Below are 27,852 nucleotides of genomic sequence, written 5' to 3'. Positions count from 1 at the left end.
CCAAGATAAGCACATTTAAGTTCATATTTCATGCTGTCTCAAAATAGCACAGTTGAGTACACTTAGATGTTCTTAAGATAATCTACTAAAGAAGAATTTTTAGTATATTAAGTAAAAAATTAGTGCACAAAAATAGAGCACTTTAAGTATGTTATAGAAATATACTTTTTTTTCACGTTGGAGATCTCGCCCCGCATTGACTACCATAGTATTTTTCCCCCTACTATGGTAGTCAATGGGGGCCGAGATCTGCTTGGTTACAAATATTCTTCCAAATATCTTCTTTTGTGCTCAGCTACTGTCTAGTGGTCATCGCTGCGATTTGTAAAAGCCCCTTACATTCCGTTGCGAGACTGCGCATGCTCAGTGTGCGCTGTGTGGTAAACCAGGGAATGTTTAGCTAGCGTGAGGAGTTATTAGCTTCAACATCCTCGACCTTCGGGTGCCTGGTGTGGGCAAGGAGCCTTTTCTACACAATATTTACTTGTAACTGAAAATGTCCGTGTTCTCGGAGCCTGCTTTGGAGAAGAAACTATCAGAACTGAGTAACTCCCAGCAGAGCGTGCAGACCCTCTCCCTGTGGCTCATCCACCACAGAAAACACTCCAAAACCATCGTCAAAGTCTGGTATAGCGAGCTGAAGAAAGGTAAGGAGAGGTACATTTCACCCCAAACACCTAGATTAGCTCTATAATGCGAGTTTATGTCAGGTTTTGACGTTTTGAAACGAAATTAAACAACACATGTAGCAAACAAGCTAATCATAGATTCAAGCTAGTAGCTTAGCTCATCTACTGTTTTGATTCTATTATTGAGACAAAACCTCAATTTTTGATTGATTTTCTTTATTAATCAACATTATATCAGTCTGTATGATAATTGTAATTATTGAAACACACGTGTTAGGTCAGTGTCACTACTGCAAACAAGGTTTAGTGAGAAATATTCAATATTAAAGGATTAGTTCACTTTCAAGTTAAAATTTCCTGATAATTTACTCACCCACGTCATCCAAGATGTTTATGTCTTTCGTTCTTCAGTCGAAAAGAAATGAAGGTGATGAAAACATTCCAGGATTTTTCTCCTTATAGTGGACTTCAATGGACCCCAAATAGTTGAAGGTCAAAATTACAGTCTCAGTGCAGCTTCAAAGAGCTCTACATGATCCCAGACGAGGAATAAGAGTGTTATTTAGCGAAACCATTGCTCATTTTCTAAAGAAATTTTTTAAAAATGATATATGTGTTAACCATAAATGCTCATCTTGAACTAGCTCTCTTCTTCTCTATTTGAATTCTGACAGTGTAGACACTGCTAAGTGTATTACTGCCCTCATCATGTCAAAGTTTGAACTAATTGTTATATACTTGCACTAGCGTATTGTATATGACAATGTAGTTCAAACTTTGACCTGAGGAGGGCAGTAATACACTTAGGAATGCTGGAATTCAAATAGAAGAAGAAAGCTAGTTCAAGATGAGCATTTATGGTTAAAATGAATAATTTTTTTTTTTTTTTTAGAAAATGACCAATGGTTTCTCTAGTAGGGGTGGGAATCGGAGGGTACCTCACGATACGATCACGATAAATGGCTCACGATAGCGATAATATCGCGAGTCAGCGTTAATCGATATATATCGCTAGACAATCCTATAATGATACATTGCAATATCGGCCTTAATATGAAAACAAAATGCAAGTGAAAACGCTAAGTGCAGGTTAACTGATAAATCCGATCTTCAGTTCCTGCGATTATATGTAGATTTAATAGAGTTCACGTCACCGGAAGCAAGAAATATGAGGTGCATTTTATTGACCATCAGTTAATTTAAAAATCAAAGACTGCTATAGGAGAGAGCGGCAACAACACTGGTAAGGTCTCATTACTTTTAATGACTGATGCATAGACAGTTTTGACTGAAATGCATCCCAGACCATCTCCTGAAGTGGTTTGAGCGATCGGATTTAAATCCGTCTCAAATGCGTTTCGGAGGGCATTTAGACCTGGTCTTTTCACGATCGGATTGCTGTCCGATCAGAGAAAATGCATGAAGTGACCAGTTGCAAACAGACCCTTTACGTTCTTCAACACAGATATACGTCCATCATCGGATCCCTGTGATTTCAAATGCTCCCGTGTATATCTAATCTCTCGATGAAGAACGTCAAAGATGTCTAGTTTGTCACATCAGTGGTATAAAAGTGCGTCAAGACTTTGAAATTAAAGCTGCTAAAGAGGATCTTTTCGTCGACTGAGAAACCAAAGACTGTTAGTGAGTTTTTTAAATGAGCGCATGTGTAAGAACAACCCCCCCCCTCCTTTTGAGGGAACGCCTCCCAAAACTCGTGCACGAGTATTGGAACATGAGTGTTTATCACCGGAATTCGCTGGATCGTGTTTATGTCGGACTCACCGCAGGTAACTCATAATCTGCAGTTGTTACTCCTGTCTCCTGACAAAAACATTGCATGCGGCGCCTGTGGAGTGTGGAAAGTTACTGGAGCGCGCAGCCGCGCTCGTCTCTCACAAGGAACGTCATGGCAGTGATTGACAAGCCAGAGGGCCAATCATTTACGCGATCGGCTGATGTTTTTAAGGCCCTACCTTGTGCACAGATGATGTATATTAATATTATTACTTTCAGTGCACCTAATAAATAGCTTTTTATCAGTTAGTAAAGACAGTTTCAAGTAATATTGCAAAAATGTATAAAACAAAACATCCTCTTTAGCACCTTTAACCCTTATAGGGTCTTTGGGGTCTTTTTAGACCCCAAACGATGTTTGCTCAAATAAAAAAAAAAATTCTCTTCATGGGGATAACATGGATAATTTGACATGGTTTAGTGTAAGATTTTTTTTCCATCTTTTGGAAAATGCAGTTTTAAAAGTATAAAAAAAATCACTTTTACCAGTAGATGGCTGCAGAACTCCACTATTTGCTATGTTTTTTTGACTAACTGAAAGACATCTTTTCATAAGTTTTTTTGTTGGATTCATATCTAAATGTTATGAAATCACAATTATAACAATAAAAATTACTTTTTGTCAAAGTTTAGCATTTTTTTTGTACTGAAAAAAATAATTTAAAAATTAAAAATTAAATGGATGAATTTTGTCCATTTTCACAGTGGAGTCTCATCATGTGTTGGGATGAGATCAGACTACAGTCAGCTAGTCTGGTTTAGTTGATCCTGAACAGTTTAGTTTGGGATCAGCCAGATCCCCCTATTCCGATGGTAAGTACTGTGTGTCATTTTCCAAAGCGCGCGCCTGCTTTGCGCGGACACCCAGTCTGATGGCTATTATTAGTACAATAACTACAGATTTTAATAGCGCTATTTTTGGCGTGCTACAGAAATTTCATCAAACACTAATACTTGGTTTTGGATGGAAATGGTGATGTTTAAAGGGATCGTTCACACAGAAATTTAATTTACGCACGCCCACGTTCTGTTGAACATAAAAGAAGATATATTGAAGAATGTTTGTAACAAAACATTTTTTGGTCCCCATTAGACTTGTGCGGATATTCGGTAATGCGATAAATCGTGATAATGAATATGCACGATATAGTAATCGTGGGCACTTCAGAATACCGTAAATAATAATTTATTACCAATTATTAATTTTTTATAAGGCAATTAAGAATACTTTACCCATCAATCGTATAAAATGCGCAACACCGCTGTATTCTGCGTCAAAAGGACACACGCTCAGATGTAAACAATCCCAACGTGCACGAGAAGCACATGGCGGATGAAAATGCGCATTCACTCTCTGACAGCAGAGGGCACTGATGGAACAGCAGAAATGCAGCGGTTACCACGGAAACCGTGCAAACAAAGTATCTGCGCTAGTGAAGTTTTTCAAATGCTTCAAACAGCCATTCATTTTTTTGTAATCTCAGTGTTGTTCATCACAGCACCAAATACTGATACTTAAAAAAGACTTAAAAGGTTATTTATTTTCAAACCTAAACAGTTTTATATTTTAATCTGGACTACAACATGCCCTAATGATTAGAAATGTTCTGATTATTTGTTATTGTTCAGTAAAACTTTGAAAACATACAGCTTCATTAGATAACATGTTAATTCATTATCACTAAACTGACTATAAAAATACTTATAAAGTATTAATTATTATTAATTAATGTTAATTTCTTAGTTACTGTTTAATAACATTACTAAAATCAAAATAACTTATTTAATGGACCTGAGATAAAACTAACAATGATCAGTTGTGTTTCTAAACTAACATTAACAAAAAATAACACTTTCTGTAACAAATGTAGCTATTGCTCAATCTTAGTTAATGCATTAAATAAAGTGTTATCTGTTGTTCTTTACAGCCTAATTCTTTTGCATTTTAATCTGTTTGAAAATTTCAGTCAGAGTTGTTTTTGTTTTATTGCAAAAAGAGTTCTTAAACCTGTTAAACTATTACAAAAATGGTTTTGCAACTTATTTCAATATTGTGATAATACCGTATACCGTGATAAAAGCTTCATCAATTAATCGCAACATGAAAATTTGATACCGTCACATGCCTAGTCCCCATTGACTTCCATAGTATGGAAAAAATACAATGGCAGTCAATGGGGACCAAAAATGGTTTGGATACAAAATATCATCTTTTGTGTCCAACAAAACAAAGAGTTTTTTTTCAAGTTTGGAACAACTTGAGGGTGAGTAAATGATGACACAATTTTCATTTTTGGTTAAACTATCCCTTTAATTGCTTCTCTAATGACGTAAAATTAGAGAAGCAGCTTGTTTAATTTATCACCCATACAGTGTTTTTTAATAGTCCAGTTGCCCACATATAATTACAGAAACTTCGTTTTTGTTTTGGTTTTTGGCTAAATAAAACCTTTTTTTAGTGGTACATCTCTATTTACCAGTTATAATCCAACTTCACTGTAGCTTTAGGTTTCATCAGCTTCACGTTGCCATGGATTTTTGTCTCTATATGCGTGTATAGATTTATATACTTACAAGATTTCACTTTTTTAACTTTAGTTAGTGTGTAATGTTGATGTTTGATCATAAACAACATCTGCAAAGTTACAACGCTCAAAGTTCAATGCAAAGAGAGATATTTTCTTTTACAGAAATCGCTTTTTAAGGACTACAACAAACGTCTGGTAGGGACTACAACGAGCTTCTTCCTGGGTTAGTGACATCACAAACCCTAAAATTTACATAAACCCATGTTGGGCTGCTTTAGAGAAGAGGAAGAGTTGTTGTAGTCGAGTGTTGTTCATTTTACGCCACAAACGAGGCTCAATTCAACGCTGTACATGAACATGTCGGTTAATCTTTTGTGAATCAACTCTACAAATTTATCCACTAACCATTCAGAAACGTCTAAACTCCGGTTTGAACAATGTAAGGTTGAACACCGTCATCATTTTGTCTGCGTGAGATTCTCCAGCTTTGTTGTTGTTGAGCTGTTAAAGCTCCGCCCTCTTCTGGAAAGGGGGCGGGAGCAGCAGCTCATTTGCATTTAAAGGGACACACACAAAAACGGCGTGTTTTTGCTCTCACCCAAATAGAGGCAAATTTGACAAGCTATAATAAATGATCTGTGGGGGATTTTGAGCTGAAACTTCACAGACTTTATTACATTTTGTAAACAGAGCATTATAGGTCGCCTTTAAGGCTTTGTGGTTGCTTTTTATCCTTTTTATCTTCTCACAGACATGATAAACCAGTCTGATCCTGCATAACCAACCACTGGTGCCGCTGACGGGTTATTATAATGTTACACCTTTGTGATAATGACACAGTCTAGATTCTTCGATCAGCTCGGTTGTGTTTGCAAACATCAAATCATCAAATTGTTGTCTTTAGGTCTCAATCAGGCTTTGATTGTACAATATAATGATTCATTTTGCGCTTGGAGAACTGGTCTGAGTTGACTCTAGTAATTGTCATCATGTCATGTGTTCGGCTTGTTGCTCAGTGATGACATGGAAAGTACCTAGCAATGCCATTAGTACCGTTTAGGTTATTAGTACCGTGTGTTTGTGTGCAGGTGGGAATGTTTGAGAACGGCGCTATCTTTAGATCATCCGTCTCTCTTGAGATCTGTGTCTATAGTGAAGGTGTTTCCATGGCAGGGTTTTGTGTTCAGCTGGAATCAAGCGTTTCTCACATGTGTTCACAGACTAACAATGGCTTTTGTTGCCTATGGCTATTCAGTTGCCAGTTGGTGTAGATTTATCCCTCTCAACATTCAAAGCCAATGCTATAAATGATTTGATTTCATTAAAAGCATATTCTTTTAGGTCACAGATATTCCTCCCCAGACAGCCTGTTAAATCAAGACGTTGTTTTCTCTCTCTCTGTGCAGCCCAGGTTTCTCGTAAGCTGACCTTCCTGTATCTTGCGAATGATGTCATACAGAACAGCAAGAGGAAAGGACCAGAGTTCACAGACGACTTCGCGCCAGTCATTGTCGATGCTTTCAAACACGTCTCCAGGTGAGTTAGACCTGCATATTAAGGTGGTTTAGTGCTTGTTTAAATTGTCAATGTTATATTTTTCTTTCTTTCTTAGTAGGTTTAATTTAATTTAATTAATTATAATTAAAAAACTTAAACTAAATGAAAATTAGAAATGCTGCCTTGGCAATAAACTGAAATGAGTTTAAGTTGAAGCACTTGAATTATTATCTGGAAATAAATAAAAAATAAAACTAAACTAATGAACCTGGTAATGACTAATAAAAAAGAAAAAACTGAAATAAAAATAAATTAAGCCTAACTAATAATATAAAAGAAAAAACAAATAAAATTACAAAAGCAATTAACAAAATTTACTAAAACTAATACTAGTTGTTGGCAAGATTTTTAATAATCATTCATGCCCAATTAACAAACAATAAATAAATAAATAAATAAATATTATTTTATATATTAAATTCTGTTTATATTTATTTGGTATTTGCGGTATTTTTTTTTAAAATAATTAATCAAATGACTAAATATGTAACTAAAATCAACAAGAAACCTAAAAATATAAATAAAAGCTTATTGAAAATATTAATAAAACTAAAATAAAACAAATCTTTACTTTAAAAGCTTTACAGAAAATGCTTGTTGCCAATTGAAATAAAGCTGAAATAAAACAAAACAAAACAAAATAACATAAAAGTATTAGCTGAAAAACTTTAAATGCAAATTAGAAATGTTGCCCAATAAACTGAAATAAGTTTTAAGTTGGTGCACTAAAATTATTAACTTAAATTGTTAACTATTATCTTTTATAAATAAATAAAAACTGAAAATAAAAATAAGCCTAAATATATATATATAAGACGAAAGCACATAATAAAATTACTAAAAAATAAAAAAATTAACATGAAAACTAAAGATATAAATAAAAGCCAATTAAAAATATTAATAAAACTGATAAATAAAATAAAAGTTTCAGCAGCTTTACAGAAAATGTTGCTAACTGAAATATAGCAGAAATAAAATAAAATAAAAGTATTAGTTGAAAAACTTTAAATGAAAATTAGAAAAGTTTTAAGTTGTTGCACTAAAATTGTTAGTTATTAATTATTAACTTTTAAAAATACATAAAAACTGAAATAAAATATAAATAGAGCCTAAATAGACATTTAAATAAAACAAATAAAATGACAAACACGCATAATGAAATTACTAAAAATTAAACTAAAATTAACATGAAAACAACTAAGAATATACATAAAAGCTCATTCAAAATATTAATAAAACTATAATACAACTAAAATAAAACTTAAAACAGCTTTACAGAAAAAGTTTGTTGCTAACTGAAAATAAAATACAAGTATTTCGTTGAAAAACTTTAAGTAAATGAAAATTAGAGAAGTTTCATTGGCAATAAACTGAAATCGGTGTGTGTATATATATAAATAAATAAATATAATGTTTTTGGCAAGATTTTTAATAGTCATTCATGCCCAATTAACAAACAATAAATAAATAAATATTATTTGATATATTAAATTCTGTTTATATTTATTTGTTAATTGCGGTATTTTTTATTATAATTTGTTAAAAATGAACACCTTTAATATTGGGCATGATGAATAACTATAAAAAATACTGCAATTAAAAATAATTTTATGTATATTTGAGTGTGTATTATATTCTGTTTTAAATTATTTTTTAATCAGTGTTTTTAATAAATAATAATTCCCAATTAACATGAAATCAACAAGTACATTTTTCTTGTAAAAACCTTCAAGGGAATTTCTATCGATTTGAATGAGATTTTCCATCTTGCAGCAGTGTTGCTGTGATTCTTCTTGTGATAAAATGATCGTTTTTATCCTCTTTCCTGTGCAGTGAAGGAGACGAGAGCTGTAAGAAACAGATGAGTCGAGTTCTGTCCATCTGGCAGGAAAGAGCCGTCTATGAGAACGATGTACTGGACAAACTCTCTGACGTCCTGCGTGAGTAAACCGACACACGCTCATACTATTCACTGATTGACAAGGTTATTGGAAATATTATATAGTCCTTCAGAAAAACTCAGTATTTTGTTTTGATAAGTGTTTGCTGATAGTGAGAAAGTCCTTCATGTAGAACGTCTCCTCATGACCTACAGAGGTAGAGAAGAAGGCCAAGAAAAGACCTTATGAAGAAATTAAGGTGAACAACGATGACTTCGCCTCCCAAAGCTCCCCTGGTGAGCCTCCACAGGTATGAAACGGCCCATCATGCACATGTTTACCTATACGTCAGCTTCATCAGCCGTGTCAGGACTTGTTTTGTGTGTCCCAGACGGCAGATCTGATCCGAGCACTACAGGAGCTTGAGAACGCGGCCTCGAGTGACGCGGCTCTCCGTCAGCGGATCTCTGCTCTTCCTCCAGAGGTGCAGGACACCTCCCTGTTGCACAAGGTCACAGGTGAGAGCACACATGCAAACTGTTGTCATGTCAGAGCAAAGTCAATGCATCAGAAACATGGGCCTGGTTTCACAGACAGGGTCAGATTAGGCCTTAGTTCAGTTAGCTTTTGAGACAAAACATGCTTTCAGTTAAACCAGATAAAAAACTGAATTTTAATTAATGCTTCACAGTGTGTGTCAAACTGCTAGACAGAACACAGAACGCCAAGGAAATGTTTTATTAATATTTTGAATTAACTTTTATGGTTTTCATGTTTAATTTTAGTTAAATTTTTGCTCTTGTCCTTTTATTAGTTTAATTTAAATATTTCTATTTAGGTTACTTTTTTTTTTTTCAAGTTATTTATATCCAGTTAATAATTCAAGTGCTTCATCTTAAAATTATTTCAGTTTATTGCCAATTCAACATCTCTAATTTTCATTTACTTAAAGTTTTTCAACTACATACTTGTATTTTATTTTCAATTAGCAACAAACTTTTTCTGTAAAGCTATTTTAAGTTTTATTTTGGTTGTGTTATAGTTTTATTAATATTTTGAATGAGCTTTTATGTATATTTTTAGTTGTTTTCATGTTAATTTTAGTTTAATTTTTAGTAATTTCATTATGCGTGTTTGTCATTTTATTTGTTTTATTTAAATGTCTATTTAGGCTTTATTTATTTTATTTCAGTTTTTATGCATTTATAAAAGTTAATAATTAATAATTTTAGCAATTTTAGTGCAACAACTTAAAACTTTTGTAATTTTCATTTAAAGTTTTTCAACTAATACTTTTATTTTATTTTATTAACGCTATATTTCAGTTAGCAACATTTTCTGTAAAGCTGCTGAAACTGTTTTATTTTATTTATCAGTTTTATTAATATTTTTAATTGGCTTTTATTTATATCTTTAGTTTTCATGTTAATTTGTTTTATTTTTGGTAATTTTATTACGTGCTTTTCTTTTTTTATATATTTGTATTTAGGCTTATTTTTATTTCAGTTTTTATTTATTTATAAAAGATAATGGTTAATAATTGAAGTTAATAATTTTAGTGCACCAACTTAAAGGGCACCTATTATGCAAAATTCACTTTTACATGGAGTTTGACCATAAATGTGTGTTGGCAGTGTGTAAGCAAAACCACCCTAGAATGAGAAAAATCCACCCAGTGTTTTTTTTACAATCTCAATAATTCATAAGCACTGTCTCAGAACGCCCTGTTCTAAGATTGCTCTCACTGTGACGTAGAATTGCGCTAAGCCCCACCCACATGGTTTGATTGACAATCTGGTTTTGGCATAGACCCCGCCGTCGGTGATCTGTCAACCATCCTCCATTGTTTCAACGACAGCCGGTAATGTCTCCTAAGAAACATAAGTGTTCTGTTGTGGGATGTAATAATGAACATAGTAGTTTTCACTTACTTCCGACATCAGAGCCACTGAAAACGCAGTGGATGGATTTTATTTACGAAGGAAAGGCGCCACTCAAAATCCCAAAATACGTTTATGTTTGCGCGAATCATTTTTTGACTGACTGTTTTGAGAACGAGGGTCAATTCAAAGCAGATCTTGCTTCAAAGTTAATCCTCAAGTGTGGATCGTTGCCTACTGTTCGCGATCCAACGTCACCTCCAGAAGAAGTAAGTGTTTTAATGTTTTTTGAGCAAATAGTCATTTCAGTCGATGTCAGCCAATTCAAAAACAAATGCGTCTAAAGTTGTTGTCGTCGTCGTAGAATGTCTGTGTATATAATTTAAACCTTGTTTGTATAGTGTGTATCTAACATACTTAGCAAACGTTATCACAGTATTTGTGTTTGTAGTTTCAAAAAATTGCACGAACGTTATCACAGTGTGTGTGTGTGTGTGTGTGTGTGTGTGTGTGTGTGTGTGTGTGTGTGTGTGTGTGTGTGTGTGTGTGTGTGTGTGTGTGTGTGTGTGTGTGTGTGTGTGTGTTGCACATCCATAATTGCAAAGGGGACGCGATTAAAACTCTTAAGTACATAAATGTATCAAATAACCATTCAGAGACGTCCTGCTCCATTCTCAGTTGTGTTTCTTTTGCCGGAGTCTCTTCATCATCTGGGTCTGATTCCGGTTCAAACATGTACGGCTGAATGCCATACAAAACAGCGGGTCTCTCACTCTCAGCCATTGTTTATTGCCATAGGTATGCAAGTTATGCCCTCATCCAAAGGCAGGGCGGGGATATGCAGCTCATTTATATTTAAGGTGGTACACACCAAAACAGCTCTTTTTAAAACGGGCCCCAAAAATGACATTTTCAAATGGTTATAATAAATTAACTGTGGGGTATTTTGTGCAGAAACTTCACAAATACATTCTGGGGACACCCAAGACCAATATTACATCTTGTAAAAAGGGGCATAATAGGTGCCCTTTAAAACTTATTTCAGTTTATTGGGCAACATTTCTAATTTGCATTTAAAGTTTTTCAGCTAATACTTTTATTTTATTTTGTTTTATTTTATTTCAGCTTTATTTCAATTGGCAACAAGTATTTTCTGAAAAAAGCATTTTCTGTAAAGCTGTTTTAAGTTTTATTTTAGTTGTATTATAGTTTTATTAATATTTTGAATTTTATTTATATTTTTAGTTTTCATGTTAATTTTAGTTTAATTTTTAGTAATTTCATTATGCGTGTTTGTCATTTTATTTGTTTTATTTAAATGTCTAGTTAGGCTTTATTTATATTTTATTTCAGTTTTTATGCATTTATAAAAGTTAATAATTAATAATTTTAGCAATTTTAGTGCAACAACTTAAAACTTTTCTAATTTTCATTTAAAGTTTTTCAACTAATACTTTTATTTTATTTTATTTCTGCTATATTTCAGTTAGCAACATTTTCTGTAAAGCTGCTTTGTTTTATTTTATTTATCAGTTTTATTAATATTTTTAATTGGCTTTTATTTATATCTTTAGTTTTCATGTTAATTTGTTTTATTTGTAGTAATTTTATTGTGTGCTTTTGTCTTTTTATATTTATATTTTTATATATATATATATATATATATATATATATATATATATATATATATATATATATATATATATATATATATATATATATATATATATATATAATTTATTTATTTATTTATTTATTTATTTTTTCTATTTAGGCTTTATTTTTATTTCAGTATTTATTTATTTATTTATTTATTTATTTATAAAAGATAATAATAATTTAAGTTAATAATTTTAGTGCACCAACTTAAAACTTATTTCAGTTTATTGAAAAGGCAACATTTCTAATTTGCATTTAAAGTTTTTCAGCTAATACTTTTATTTTATTTAGTTTTATTTTATTTGAGCTTAATTTCAATTGGCAACAACCATTTTCTGAAAAAAGCATTTTCTGCAAAGCTGATTTGTTTTATTTTAGTTATTATAGTTTTATTAATATTTTGAATAAGCTTTTATTTATATTTTTTTAGGTTTCATTTTAGTTTTATTTACATATTTAGTCATTTCATTATTTTTGCTGTTTTTATTTTATTTTTATTTACAGTTAATTGTATTTAAAAAAAATAAAAAATTATTTCAGCTTCATTTCAATTAACAGAAATGTTTTTAACTCTTTCCCTGCCATCAATGAAATTTTCCATGTTTTCACCGTTATACGTTAGGGGGCGCTATTACACATCTTCTGAAAGAGCACAGAATCTTTGGATCAAAGCACAGGCGAAGAAGCAGAAACCAGTGATAGAAGCATCGCTGTAAATGATCACGATCATCAACATTAAGCGGCATACAAATCAAAACTGCGTAACGGTACGGTATGAAGTGTTGACGCGGGACGAGGGACAGCACTGTGAAGTTTTGGGTGTGTTGATGGACTCGATCTACTCCATCTGTGTTTTGATCATCGTTCTTTTTTTAATCATAATGCTTTTTTAAGTGTTGATAAAGAATGCATGAAGCTTGAATAAAACGTGTTTTCTTTCTTTAGATATATTGCATGTTCAGATATTCATACAACAATATACAATATTCTGGTGGCCATGAAACACAAATGCTGGCGGGGAAAGAGTTAATATTTTTAGTCAATGATAATAATCCTGCTTTGAAGCAATATGGAGAGTGCTAACCTTGAATTGAATGAATAGCAATCATATGTAGCCGAGCGTTCTCTCCGTGTAAGACTGTCCTGCTTGTGTTTGTGTCAGATAAAGAGTCAGGAGAGCGTCTCTCTCGGCTGGTGGAAGAGGCCTGCATGCTTCTGGCCGATTACAGCGGGCGGCTGGCAGCAGAGATCGATGATCGACGGCAGCTCACTCGCACGCTCGCCGTCTTTTTGCAGAGTCAGAGAGACGGCCTGGCCCAGAACGAGCAGAAACTAGAAGTGGGTAAACTTACTGATGTCACACTTCCTTTTCTTTCTATGCTCAGTTGCTATCTTCTACTTACTAGTGTCGGTTTGTTTCTTTCTTTCTCCACTTCTTTTCTTTTTAAGACTTGTGTGTGTCAAAAATATATGCACATCTTTAAATCAGAGCTGCGTGGGTTTGTTCTGCCTATAGAGGGCAGTGAAACTCCACTGAATTATCTTTTCAGAGGGATAGTTCACCCAAAAATAAGTCTGTCACTCAAGTTGTGTGAGTTTCTTTGTTCTGTACACAAAAGAAGATATTTTAAAGAATGTTTGTAATCAAACAGTTTCTGGTCCTTGTATTTTTCTAGTCAATGGGGACCAGCAACTAAAATATCTTTTTCTTTTCTATTTCTGTGTGAACTATCCCTTTAACCCCTTGTGCATGAGATGCCTCACTGGGCTGGTAAGTATAAGTTCTAGTAAATTTTTTTTGGGCATTAACTGCTTCATTTTCCAGCCTTTGCCAACAGGTAGTGAGCAGATTCCTGTATTCCACCTGATGCCGTCTTTACAAATCAAATAAAAATAAAAGAAAAAACTCCAAACTTTTGAGTGTGCTTTGTTTTTTGCTGATGCACTGGCTTTCACAAACACATCCTTATTGAGTCCAGCAGTGAAATAACTGGCTGTGTTTCTATGCTTTAATTTTACAGTAGCTAACATGAGCAATACTTTTGCACAGTTTATTAAATAAGATCAAAATGTATTAGTGTGTGTTTTTATAAACAAATGCTGTAAAAGATTGTTCATTTTTAGTTCATGATGCAAAATGCGTTATTTTAAAGGGTTATTTCACCCAAAAATGAAATTTCTGTCATTAATTAATGTCGTTCCACACCCGTAAGCCCTTCGTTCATCTTCAGAACACAAATTAAGATATTTTTGATGAAATCTGAGAGGTTTATGACTCATCCAATATAATAAACACTTTCAAGGTCCAGAAAGACATTGTTAAAACAGTCATGTGACTGCAGTGCTTCAACCTTAATGTTATGAAGAGACGAGAATACTTTTTGTGAACAAAAACAAAACAAAAAAATAACTTTATTAACAGTCATATACTCTCGGATTTCATCAAAAATATCTTAATTTGTGTTCTGAAGATGAACAAAGGTCCTACAATGAAGTAATTAATGACAGAAATTACATTTTTGGGTCAAATAACCCTTTAAGTTTTAATTTTATACACTTCATCATCCAGGACTAAAAGTATACAAGAAACATGTGAAAACATAATTGCTTTTAAAAACATTAAAGGGTTAAAACTACAGTTATATATGCTTTTATTGGATCAGATTATTTATGTAGTTAATGTCCATATTTCACATCAAATGTATAGTACAGACATTAACCATATGCAAATTAACTTGCAATTAAATTAGTTTAATTTATTACATATGCACCCTGACAGAATCGTATTATAGATTCAAAAAATTGGTTATTTGTTATTATTTTGGTGTGGATTAGTGTTTGAAAGTAAGGCATGATTTTAGCATGATAAATGATAAAGCATGATAAAGAGTTTAAAACTTTACATCATGTTTGAACAGAATAATGTTCTTAAACTTTTTTAACTGTCAATTAAACATTAATAGAAATTAAAAAAAAAAAAGATTTTCAAGAACTTAAGTCACTGACATAAACACTAATAAGGAAATATATCCATTAAGTAATGTGCTTAACTTTTTTAACATGTATAAAATGCTTTTTATAACAGCGGACCGTATTGTTTTAGTGCGTCTGTGCTCACTGTAAACGCTGCCTTATGATAAAACACACCTGAACTAAATCCAACCTTTAAAAAGAGAGTTGCATCTGTTAAAAAGCCTTGTGTTCAATGTAGAAAAATGAAAGAGGAATCCATACATTCTGGTTTTACTAATATATCTTTGCACTAACACGGTGTGTATTTTTATTTCAGGAATACAAACGCAAACTGGCCCGAGTGTCTCAGGTCCGGAAGGAGCTGCGGTCTCGTCTCGGCAGTCTCCCGGATCTCTCCCGGCTCCCGAGCGTCACGGGTGGCCACGTCCGCCTGCCGTCCTCCGGCGATCTTTACAGCCCCTCAAACTGAGCTGGACTCTCACCCCGTCACCCGGTCCTCCGGCCGCCATTCTTTCTTGCTTTAGAGTTGACATCACCTGGCCACTATGATATTAGTGGACGCGTCCAATATGCAGTTTCAATGATGAGCACCATCACAATTCATCCCCCTTTGCAAGTGAAAAGTATTTCTGCATCGGGATCAATGCAGTTATTTAAAACGATAGAAGTTATTCTTGAATAACAAGTTTAGATTAGCTTTGTTTTGGAAGCTTCCTTAAAAGTAAGACACCAAAAGTTAAAACAGACATCCTACTCCTTTTCCAGCTCATTTGATAGTACTTCAGATTTGTTATTTTTGTATTTTTGCAGTGAATATTCATTTCAGTGCAGTATCTTTTAATCAGCTGCAGTATTTTAGTGTGGTGGTCATACACTATGGGTTAAAAACAACCCAAGTTGGGTTAAAAATGGACATACCCAGTGTTTGGGTTGATTTAACCCAGATGGTTGGGTTAAATGTTTGCTGGGTAGTTTTATTTAACTCAACTATTGCTTAAAAATGACTATATTCCTGGCTTAAAGTGAACATAAAATAGGTTGGAAATTACACTCTAAAAAATGCTGGGTTGTTTCAACCCAAGTTTGGGTCAGAAATGGACAAACCCAGCAATTGGGTTGTTTTAACCCAGTGGTTGGGTTAAATGTTTGCCCAACCTGCTGGGTAGTTTTATTTAACCCAACTACTGATTAAAACTGACTATATGGCTGGCTTAAAATGAATCCAAAATAGGTGAGAAATTAAAAATCAGACACATAATTACTAGAGGCAATAATAATAATCAAAAGGTGTACATTTATTAATAAGCAATTTAATAAATGTTTATTGTTTATTATTCATTATCTTATTAATAAATGCTCATTTATTAAACATATTAATAAATGTTAATTTCCAGCATATTTTGGGTTCATTTTAAGCAAGCAATACAGTCATTTTTATACAACAGTTGAGTTAAATAAGACTACCCGGCACGTTGGGCAAACATTTAACCCAACCACTGGGTTAAAACAACCCAATTGCTATTTTTAGAGTGTAGAGATTATTAAAAGATTATTTATTAATAAGCAATTTAATAAATGTTTCATTATTATTCATTAAAAATATTAATAAATGTCTATTTCCAAAATACTTTGGGTTCATTTTAAGCAAGAAATACAGTCATTTTTAAACAATAGTTGAGTTAAATAAAACTACCCATACATTTAACCCAACCGCTGGGTTTGTCCATTTTTAACCCAACTTGGGTTGTTTTTAACCCAGCATTTTTAAGGTACCAACAAACTGAAGGTTACTTGTGCTGTAGTTAATGTAGAGTTTTGCAATTGGCAAAGAGATGTTTTCCCTTTTGGGTTTGTGCATACCACACTCTTAAAAATGCTGGGTTAAAAACAACCCAAGTTGTTTAACCCAACCACTGGGTTAAAACAATGCAATCGCTGGGTTTGTCCATTTTCAACCCAACGTTGGTTGCATTTTTTAGAGTGCAGCTCCAATAGTAGACTATACCAGATATTTCAGTGTAATTATCATGCCTGAGAAGTAAACCTATCCGAAAAGTCCTTCGCACCATTGATCAAACAAATTCAGATGTGTTTAACTTTCATCTCATCCTCCTTTTCATCTACAGACAGTGCTTTGGTTAAGATGAGTAATTGTTCATTGTCTCTATGGGTTTGTTGGTTGATGAATTTGTGTTTATGTGCGTTATACTGTATGGTCGCTCCCTCGTTGGTCATCTGTGATGAAAAGAATCAAACTACTTGTTACAACCGTTTCCTTTGTAGCATCTGAAGGCGCCGCCGCTCGTTGCCTGTGAAACCACAACTTTTAACTTATTTAGTTGCAAGTGTACATTTTAACATCAGCCTTTGTAAATAATGTGTCAGTCTGAGCCAAATAAAGCTGAAGGCAAAGGATAAAATCATTCTTTTACTTATTTTCTTAGATTGTAATGAAAGTGAAAACGAACATGTACAGTATTTTTGCAAAAATAAATGCACTTTGTTTTCTTTTTTCACAATGATGTTGAAAGAGGCCCATCTGGGCCCTGTTGTCCAAAGAATAAGTTCAATTTTGGTTTCGATCTGGATTAAACCATCAGTATGTGTATGTACTTTTTGGTAAAATTGGGATATCTTTGATCCAAAAAACGGGACCTGATCCCAACACAAGGGAGGATTTTAGAAACAAAAATTGGTCAACAAAATTAAACATTTATAATATACACATATTTGCATTTTTTTATATATATATTTTGCTCTTGATTAGTTTAGCTGCTTTAGCAATAAAGTAGAGGTAGACGTTAAAAAAAACGATAAAATATTCCCCCAAACAGCTGTCAACATCAAACAAAAATAACATATTTTAATACATTGGCACAATCGTAACCCTTATTGCATGTATATTTATTTGTGTTTACAGAGATACGGAGCCCCTGATGGGACAGTTTGAGATGGGAGGAAATGTTAACTTTAATGCTTTTGCGTTCCTCTGAGAAACTTTGGAGTTTTTTGCGAGTGAACGTGCAAAACTTTTGCTTTTTTCTCCCTTCCTCCTCATATTTTTCCCATCACTATGTCCCTTTAGTGTCTCCGTAGGGGTCTGATTGTTTAAGGAAATGGAAAATGATAGGGTATGTTTGTTTGTTTATGTTGTTTTCTTTCTCTTCAAATAAAAACACTAAAAGTGACCCACGTTGATTATTCTACCTGTTGTTCTTTAGCTGAAATGCCCGTATGCCGCTCCATATGGAGCACTGCTTGAAAAACCAGAATAAAGGACCATGGATTATCAGATCCCGGATAACAAATCATGGGATTTTATTCTGATCCAGATTAAATTGTTTTCAATAACTGGGCCCTGGACTCCTAAAAAGTACCAAAACATGATTTATCCATTTAGTCACTTCCCTAGTGGAAAATCCTGAAGGATTGAGTACAGAATTAAGATATTTTTGATGAAATCCGTAAGGCCTGCATAGCCAGCAATGACATTTCCTCTCTCAAGATCCATTAATGTACTAAAAACATATTTAAATCAGTTCATGTGAGTACAGTGGTTCAATATTAATATTATAAAGCCACGAGAATATTTTTGGTGCGCCAATAAAACAAAATAACGACTTATATAGTGATGGCCGATTTCAAAACACTGCTTCAGGAAGATTCGGAGCGTTATGAATCTTTTGTGTCAAATCATGATTCGAAGCGTGTGGAACGGCATGAGGGTGAGTAATTAATGACATTATTTTCATTTTTGGGTGAACTAAACCTTTAAGACAAGTCGTTTCACTCGGCGGCCATCTTTGAAGCGCCTCTCGGGCATTCGCCTATCACTTTGAATAGGGAAACATCAAATTCTCTAAAGTTGTTTGCCAAGCTTTCGATTAAATTTCATATTTGAAATCACAAATGAAATCTGAAACAACTGTCTCATAAATTTTGATTCTAAATGCTGAAATCATGACAAAAACTGTATTTTTTCCAGGCTGGATCAAGCTAATGCGCATGCGCAGTCCTAAATGCGCGTCTCATTTAGGAGGCGAGTCTCACTGTTTCTATAGGAACCGGAGATTCAGCCGCTGCAGTGACGCGATGACTTTACCAATCAGCGATTGGCTCTTATTTAAAAGGCGGGACTTTTCCCTCCATTTTGCGGTTGCACTTTCTCCCATTCAAAATAATACGCGTGAGGAGTCTTGTGTTATAATAATCTTTGATAAGATTCCTCCAATCAAAAAAAGATCCTACATGGAAGGTCAAATTCTTATTCTAGTAGACTTTCTGTAATTAACATTCCATTTGGAATAATTAGAACTGTATTTTGGAATAATGTCTTGCTTCTGGACAGTTAAAGAAATTTGGAAAATCCTTAAAAGATGTTCTAATCTACAGGGGCATTGCACTGCAAAAAATGCTGTCCTTACTTAGAGTTTTAGTCTTGTTTCTAGTCAAAATATCTTAAAGTTCTTAAATCAAGAATCATTTTCCTGTTTTCAGAAAAAAATAAGTCAAAATTAAGTGCGTTTTTCCTTAAAACAAGCAAATATCAAACCAAAAATAAGATATATAATCTTGTTTTCAGTTTGGATTAAGATTATTTTCCTTACCCCACTGGCAGATTATTTTGCTTGTTTTAAGGAAAAACTCGCTTAATTTTGACATATTTTTCCTAAAAACAAACAAATAATTTTTACTTGTCAAGAAAATGCTTCTTGATCTAAGAATGTTTAGATATTCGGACTGGAAACAAGACAACATTTTTTGGGAATGTCTTGTGTTAAAATAAAGACTTGTTTTGTCATATGATGTTGAATAATATGAAGAAATGTCCTTCAACATCCTTCTGGATTGGTTTCAAAGTACTGTAATGATTCTTTTGGTGGGAAATACAATATATCATTAAAGTGATTAAATTAGTTAAACTTCAAACCTAATCAACTTATTGAATGTGTTAGAGCTCTTCAAAGAGCTGTTAACTGATTATCTCTCTGTTAAAGGTCAGTTTTTTGGGCTCTTTCAGTGTCAATCATCTCAGTCAGGAGTTGCAAGCATGCCTGAAAGTTTGCACACGGTTCGCAGTCACAAGGCTTCAGATTCAGATAAATCCGCTTTTTCACTGAGCACCAAATATTAGACATGTTCCTCCTGTAGCCTATACGAAAGCAGACGGGTTAAAAGTGTGGTATATGTGAAATATGTACTCTTTTGATAAATAATCACATCTTAAAGCTAGAAATTGCAGAGCAGTTTGGAGAAATATTTCAGTGAATTCACTATATAGGCTACTGAAACACCGCGTCACTTAATTAATAAAAATGATCGCGTTATTGTCCTCCAGATGGGATGATCCTAAAGGATGCCATTGTCGTGATTTGGAGAAGCAGAGAAGAGAGTTTGATCAGAAACTGTTTGCACACGGTTCACAGTCACAAGGCTTGAAATAACAGCGCTTTTGCACTGAGCCTCTAATTTCAGCTGCATTTACCTCAGGATGCTGCCAGCACTGTGACAGGACGAATTTCACGCTTTATTATCTTCATTTGAGCTGTTTAGATTTATACCACAGAGTCTAAACGACCGCAGAAAGGGTTAATTTATAATTCAATCTTATCAGAAGTGAAGGAAAACTAAAACCATGGTCAAAAAAGATCCGGAAAAGATTCATTTGGTCACGGAAAACGGTGCAAAAATGTACACCATCACGACAGAAAGGTAAATGTTTTCTTTATTTTAATGTTAATGCTATTGGTGAATTCAGGGTGATTGACACTCGAGATTACTTGGAACCTAAATAAATCCCTAAATTCACCCTATTATTTTAACAAAATGTTGAGTTTTATTTAACTGGAGTGTTTTATACATGAAGACACAATGTTTCGTTTACTTTTTCCTCTTTTCAAGAGTGTTATGTTATTACACAAGGATCTCAGTGGTGTGCAAAATTTGCACTGCGCCCTAATCCGGGCAAAAAACGAACACCCGACACAGGACACATCCGGATTCGACTCTCTTCATTGGAAGAATCAATTTGCGATTCGTTCGGACCGCTCTTTTCAAACTGAATCATTTTTGCACGATTCTTTAGTCAGTAAAACATTATCAGTTTACATTAAAACAGAGGATTAAGTGGATTTTTTTACATTTTTTTTTTTTTTTACCTACAATCAAATTTAAAAAAGGCTACTTTTTGAGAGGTAACTTTATAAGCATCAGTTCTTTTAACCCTTTTTTGAGCGATTCTGTTCGATTCTCTCGCACCACTGTTTTCAAACTGCGGCATACGTATTGGCATACATTAAAACACACACGATTAAGTGTTTAATTTTTTACCCAGAATCAACTGAAACAAAAGGCTACTTTTGACAGGTAACTTATGGTCTTAAAAGCATCAAGCCCTTTTTGTGTGATTCGGTTCGATTCTTTCGGACCGCTGTTTTCAAAAGGAATCATTTGGCGCGATTTTCCAGTCAGTATTATACAGTAAAACACAGAGGATTGAGTGGATTTTTACCTACAATAAACTGAAACAAGAGGCTAAATTTTGAGAGGTAACTTTTGGTCTTATACGCATCAGGTCTTATAACGCTTTTTGTGCGAATCGGTTCGATTCTTTCGGATCGCTATTTTCAAACTGAATCATTTGACGCGATTTTTCAGTCAGTAAAACATCGGCATACATTAAAACACAGAGGATTAAGTGGATTTTTTTTTTTACCTACAACAATCAAATGAAACAAAAGGCTACTTTTTGAGAGGTAACTTTTGGTCTTATAAGCATCAGGCCTGAAAACTCTTTCTGTGTGATTCGGTGCGATTCTTTCGAACCGCTGTTTTTAAACTGAATCATTTGGTGCGATTTTTCAGTCAGTAAAATATCGGCATACATTAAAACACAGAGAATTAAGTGGATTTTTTTTTTATACCTACAACAATCAAATGAAACAAATGTCTACTTTTTGAGAGGTAACTTTTGGTCTTATAAGCATCAGGTCTTATAACCCTTTTTGTGCGAATCGGTTCGATTCTTTCGGACCGCTATTTTCAAACTGAATAATTTAACGCGATTTTTCAGTCAATAAAATATCGGCATACATTTAAAACACAGAGAATTAAGTGGATTTTTTTTATACCTACAACAATCAAATGAAACAAATGTCTACTTTTTGAGAGGTAACTTTTGGTCTTATAAGCATCAGGTCTTATAACCCTTTTTGTGCGAATCGGTTCGATTCTTTCGGACCGCTATTTTCAAACTGAATCATTTAACGCGATTTTTCAGTCAATAAAATATCGGCATACATTTAAAACACAGAGAATTAAGTGGATTTTTTTTTATACCTACAATCAAATGAAACAAAAGGCCCTTTTTGTGCGATTCGGTTTGATTCTTTTGAACCGCTGTTTTTAAACTGAATCATTTGGTACAATTTTTCAGTCAGTAAAACATTAAAACACAGAGGATTAAGTGGATTTTTACCTACTATAAACTGAAACAAAAGGCTAGAGGTAACTTTAGGTTTTATAAACATAATTTTAAGTTTATTGTTACAGTGTAAATAATCAATATTTACACGTGACTACGAAAATATAATTGCCTCAGCTTCACCTGCGTATATTTCTTTTAAAGAAATTTTGTGCCTTCATATAAAATACAAGCATTTTCAAAATATACTGCATAACAGAAATAACATTGTTGTTTTTTAATGGCACACCATTGAAGGTTGCAGGTGAATTGTCATACGTGTAGTCAGACATAAACTTGCTGTTTGTCAATCAAACCTATGACTCCTTCAAGAAGATTTACTTATGTTAATGACTGTTATATTCCTCCCAGTATGTCCTCAGGTGAGATGAAGAACGGTAAACACTGTCATGATAACAGCCGTGCCCAGGAGGACCGAGAACGAGAGAAAAAGCTTGCCAAGAAACGTCTATACATTGTTTCAGCAGTATGTCTGGTCTTTATGGTGGGCGAGATATTAGGTGTGTGACCCTTCCTGCTGATTGGCTGCAATGCATGTTTTTGCACACACAGAGTACCGCTGGTGAATTAATATGCGCTGATGTCTGGTCTATGTATAGGTGGGTATTTTGCTGGAAGTCTGGCGGTGATGACAGATGCCGCCCACCTGCTTGTGGACCTCACCAGCTTCATCATCAGTTTGTGCTCACTGTGGCTGTCGTCCAGACCTGCTACACGCACTCTCAATTACGGCTGGCATCGAGCAGGTAAATGACTGGAGTTGTAGAACAGTAAATTGTTGTCATGTGGTCCAAAAACTCCTCCATCCCTGGATACAGGGAAATAATGTATATTAGGGCTGTCAATAGATAACATTTTTTTTGCGATTAATCGCACAAAAAGAGTGCAATTAATCACAATTATTTGGACACTTGTTGTGAAATTAAGTATACACCATTTATTTTGTTTAACATGCTCATTTTGATATTATTTGCTATTTCCAGTCATAGGACACTTGAAGGCTCCAAAATGAAACCAAATAACCAAATGATATAATCCATATAATTCATAAATTTATGCACACCAAAACACCCATGAAAAAAAATGGTCTAAAAAGACATGGATAAATAAACAAACAAACAAACACTTTCTTAGAAAAACTAAAATATGTTTATTGTACTGAAATTCTACTGATATATCACTTGCATAATAATAAATATATACAGTACAGTCCAAAAGTTTGGAACTAAGATTTTTAATGTTTTTAAAAGATGTTTCGTCTGCTCACCAAGGCTACATTTATTTAATTAAAAATACAGTAAAAAACAGTAATATTGTGAAATATTATTACAATTTAAAATAACTGTTTTCTATTTGAATATAAGTAATTTATTCCTGTGATGCAAAGCTGAATTTTCAGCATCATTACTCCAATCTTCAGTGTCACATGATCCTTCAGAAATCATTCTAATATGCTGATTTGCTGCTCAAGAAACATTTATTATTATTTTTAATGTTGAAAACAGTTGTGTACTTTTTTTTCAGGATTCCTTGATGAATAGAAAGTTCAAAAGAACAGCATTTATCTGAAATACAAAGCTTCTGTAGCATTATACACTACCGTTCAAAAGTTTGGGGTCAGTAAGAATTTTTATTTTTATTTTTTTTAAAAGAAATTAAAGAAATGGATACTTTTATTCAGCAAGGATGCATTAAATCAATCAAAAGTGGCAGTAAAGACATTTATAATGTTACAAAAGATTAGATTTCAGATAAACACTGTTCTTTTGAACTTTCTATTCATCAAATAATCCTGAAAAAAAATATTGTACACAAATATTTTGTACAATTGTACACATTAAATGTTTCTTGAGCAGCAAATCAGCATATTAGAATGATTTCTGAAGGATCATGTGACACTGAAGACTGGAGTAATGATGCTGAAAATTCAGCTTTGATCACAGGAATAAATTACTTTGTGAAATGTATTTAAATAGAAAACAGTTATTTTAAATTGTAATAATATTTCACAATATTACTGTTTTTTACTGTATTTTTAATTAAATAAATGTAGCCTTGGTGAGCAGACGAAACTTCTTTTAAAAACATAAAAAATCTTAGTGGTTCCAAACTTTTGGACTGTACTGCATATATATATAGTGTAATTTCATCACTATCATACACTTTCATACACAAATATTGTGTATTTTCAGAAATCCTGGGTGCTCTGCTGTCTGTCTTCACTATTTGGCTGGTGACTGGTGTTCTGGTGTATCTGGCAGTGGAAAGGATCATTGACGATGACTTCACTATTGAGGGCACTGTGATGCTCATCACCTCTGGCTGTGCTGTACTGGCCAACATTATGTGAGACAAAAACCTCAGTTCTATTACGGAGTGTATCCACACACTATTATTAGCCCTAATCTGATATCTAACTAATTTACTGCCTTTGGCATTTTAGAAAAAATGTTATTTGCTGTGAAATTGGCTTAAACTGAACTTCTATCTGTTGTTCTCTGTGTAGAATGGCACTCACTCTTCATCAGTCGGGTCACGGCCATAGTCACGGTGGTCTGAGCGGCGGCCACGGTCACGGTCACGATCATGGGAAGGAAAACGGCCACAGCCATTCTAACGCTAACCAATGTGATGTAGAGGATCAAGGGTCTGGTAAAAGACAACAAGCTAATGCTAGCGTAAGGGCAGCGTTTGTCCATGTGATTGGAGACCTTCTGCAGAGTGTCAGTGTGCTTGTCAGTGCCCTCATCATCTTTTTTAAGGTAAGAGCTGAGAGATTATTAAGAGTTTTAGTATTGGATCTATATATGTAAGCCTCTATTGATCCAGTGTACTAGCATGATGCTAATGAACTGAATTATTTTCTTTTTACAGCCTGAATATAAAATTGCAGATCCCATTTGCACCTTCCTGTTTTCTCTGTTTGTCCTGGGCACCACGTTCACCATCATGAGGGACATTATTATCGTCTTAATGGAAGGTAAAATGTCTTGCCTGTGGTCTTTGCTGTTTCATTTACACTCCAGAATTTGTCATATTGGCAGAGATTGGTGACTTTGAAGGAGCTAATGATTACATTATGTTATGTAACTTTGACTATTTTTGTTGCACCAATGAAAATAGCAACAAAAAAAGCTAAAAGTGAATCTGTTGCATGTCTCACAGCAACGTATGATATGATAGTGGTGTTTCGTTCCTGAATGAATCAGTGTGCTTGAACAAATCAGTTGATGAATGATTCAATGATGACTCACTCACAGTGACCTTCACTGGTTTCGTTCCTGAATGAATCAGTGTTTTTGAATGAATCGATTGATGAATGATTTAATGACTCACTCACAATGACCGTCACTGGTTTCGTTATTGAATGAATCAGTGTGTTTGAACAAATCAGTTGATGAATGATTCAATGACTCACTCACAGTGACCTTCACTGGTTTCGTTCCTGAATGAATCAGTGTTTTTGAATGAATCGATCGATGAATGATTCAATGACTCACTCACAATGACCGCCACTGGTTTAATTCCTGAATGAATCAGTGTGTTTGAACAAATCAGTTGATGAATGATTCAATGACTCACTCACAATGACCGTCACTGGTTTCGTTCCTGAATGAATCAGTGTTTTTGAATGAATCGATTGATGAATGATTCAATGTCACCCACAATGACTGTCACTGGATTTGTTCTTGAATGAATCAGTGTTTTTGAGCGAATCGAATGATGAAAGATTCTAAGACTCACTCACAATGGTTTAATTCCTGTATAAGTTAATGTTTTTGAACAAATTGATTGACGAATGATTCAATGATTCTCTCACAATGACAGTCACTGGTTTGATTCCTGAATGAATCAGTGTTTATTCAGCAAATCGATTGATGAATGATTCAATGACTCACCCACAATGACTGTCACTGGATTTGTTCCTGAATGAATCTGTGTTTTTGAGCGAATCGATTGATGAATGATTCAATGACTCACCCACAATGACTGTCACTGGTTTAATTCCTGAATGAATCAATGTTTTTGAGCAAATCAAATGATGAATTATTCAATGACTCACAATGACAGTCACTGGTTTCATTCCTGAATGAATCAGTGTTTATTCAGCAAATCGATTGATGAATGATTCAATGACTCACCCACAATGACTGTCACTGGATTTGTTCCTGAATGAATCTGTGTTTTTGAGCAAATCGAATGATGAAAGATTCAAACACTCGCTCACAATGACTGTCACTGGTTTAATTCCTGAATGAATCAATGTTTTTGAGCAAATCAAATTATAAATTATTCAATGACTCACAATGACCGTCATTGGCTTCTTTCCTGAATAAATCAGTGTTTTTGAACAAATTGATTGATGAATGATTCAATGACTCACTCACAATGACAGTTACTGGTTTCGTTCCTGAATGAATCAGTGTTGAAATCGATTGAGAAGATGTTTCATTGACTCACTCATAAGACAGTCCTACTGGTTTAACAATGTAATCTACAGGAAGATTTATTTTAGCTGGGAATAAAGAATGAGAATCTGTCCAAACTTTTGACTGGTAGATTAATTGAAGGCAAATCTTATATACAGTCTCTATAAATAAATATTATCAGTTTTAATGGCTAGGCATTCACTAGGCATTCTGAGAAAGGTTGTTTCTTATTTCATGCGCTCTTCTCATTAAAACATTTCTTGGAACATGAAGATTTTAATTAGAGCTCCTCAGCCTCAGTGTTTCTCCTCCACAGGTACGCCGGCTGGGGTGAACTATAACGAGGTGAGAGAGCACCTGCTCCGAGTAAAGGGTGTTAAAGCTGTGCACAACCTTCACATCTGGGCCCTGACAATGAACCAGGCTGTGCTCTCTGCTCACGTGGCTATAGGTAATGCTTTTAACTCCATGTGGCTTCTTTGTGGCATTTGTTTCTGAAATATTCACCAGTCTGTTCATTTTGAACTCCTCAGATGATACCGTAGAGCCACAGGCCGTGTTGAGGGAAATGACCCAGGCCTGTTTCACCTCATACAGTTTCCATTCGGTAACCATTCAACTGGAGCAACAGGCAGACCAAAGGCCTGACTGTAGCCTCTGTCAAGACCCCACAAAGTGAAACACCCAGAGACTAATCCAAAGGCATAAAAGACCCATGAAAGAGACTGTTTCAAAAGGATTATTATCAAAACATAAATGGAGTAGATCGAGTCCATCAACACCCCCAAAGCTTCACAGTCCTAAACCTCTTTTTGGGTTTGACATTTAATTCAGTAACGTTAGGCAGTTTTGATTTTTTTATGCTGTTGAATGTTTGATGATCACATCAGCTTACATGTGCATAAGCAATGCTTCTATCGCTTGTTTCTGCTTCATCTTCACTTCCGGAGACTCTTTCAGAAGATGCCCAACAGCGCCCCCTACTGTATAACATAGAACACATGGATTGCTGTAAATTTCTGTCAATTTTTTATGA

The 27,852-nt window shown here is 34.1% G+C and overlaps 1 protein-coding gene across 3 annotated transcripts; it reads left to right on the top strand.

The window, feature by feature from the left end:
• The first annotated feature begins 162 nt into the window (after positions 1–162).
• slc30a8 (solute carrier family 30 member 8) lies at positions 163–27,852 on the top strand. 3 transcript variants are annotated; one of them, XM_067411028.1, is made up of 14 exons: positions 163–647; positions 6,361–6,490; positions 8,345–8,451; positions 8,607–8,701; positions 8,783–8,909; positions 13,093–13,268; positions 15,220–15,370; positions 22,737–22,886; positions 22,986–23,132; positions 24,579–24,732; positions 24,893–25,148; positions 25,261–25,366; positions 27,133–27,267; positions 27,350–27,852. In XM_067411028.1, the coding sequence occupies exons 1-14, from the start codon at positions 497–499 to the stop codon at positions 27,493–27,495; spliced, it is 2,031 nt and encodes a 676-aa protein (XP_067267129.1). In that variant the 5' UTR covers positions 163–496; the 3' UTR covers positions 27,496–27,852. The 3 variants fall into 3 exon arrangements, with proteins under 3 accessions (XP_067267129.1, XP_067267128.1, XP_067267127.1); XM_067411026.1 differs by lacking the exons at positions 163–647; positions 6,361–6,490; positions 8,345–8,451; ... (2 more) ...; positions 13,093–13,268; positions 15,220–15,370 and adding an exon at positions 20,390–20,615 and having other exon boundaries at positions 22,738–22,886; XM_067411027.1 differs by lacking the exons at positions 15,220–15,370; positions 22,737–22,886; positions 22,986–23,132; ... (3 more) ...; positions 27,133–27,267; positions 27,350–27,852 and adding an exon at positions 13,756–13,955.

The sequence above is a fragment of the Chanodichthys erythropterus genome, chromosome 15, assembly GCF_024489055.1.
Source record: "Chanodichthys erythropterus isolate Z2021 chromosome 15, ASM2448905v1, whole genome shotgun sequence".
NCBI classification, from domain to species: Eukaryota; Metazoa; Chordata; class Actinopteri; order Cypriniformes; family Xenocyprididae; genus Chanodichthys; species Chanodichthys erythropterus.
Note: the sequence above shows the minus strand (reverse complement) of the source record. Positions and strands in the feature narration are given on the sequence as shown.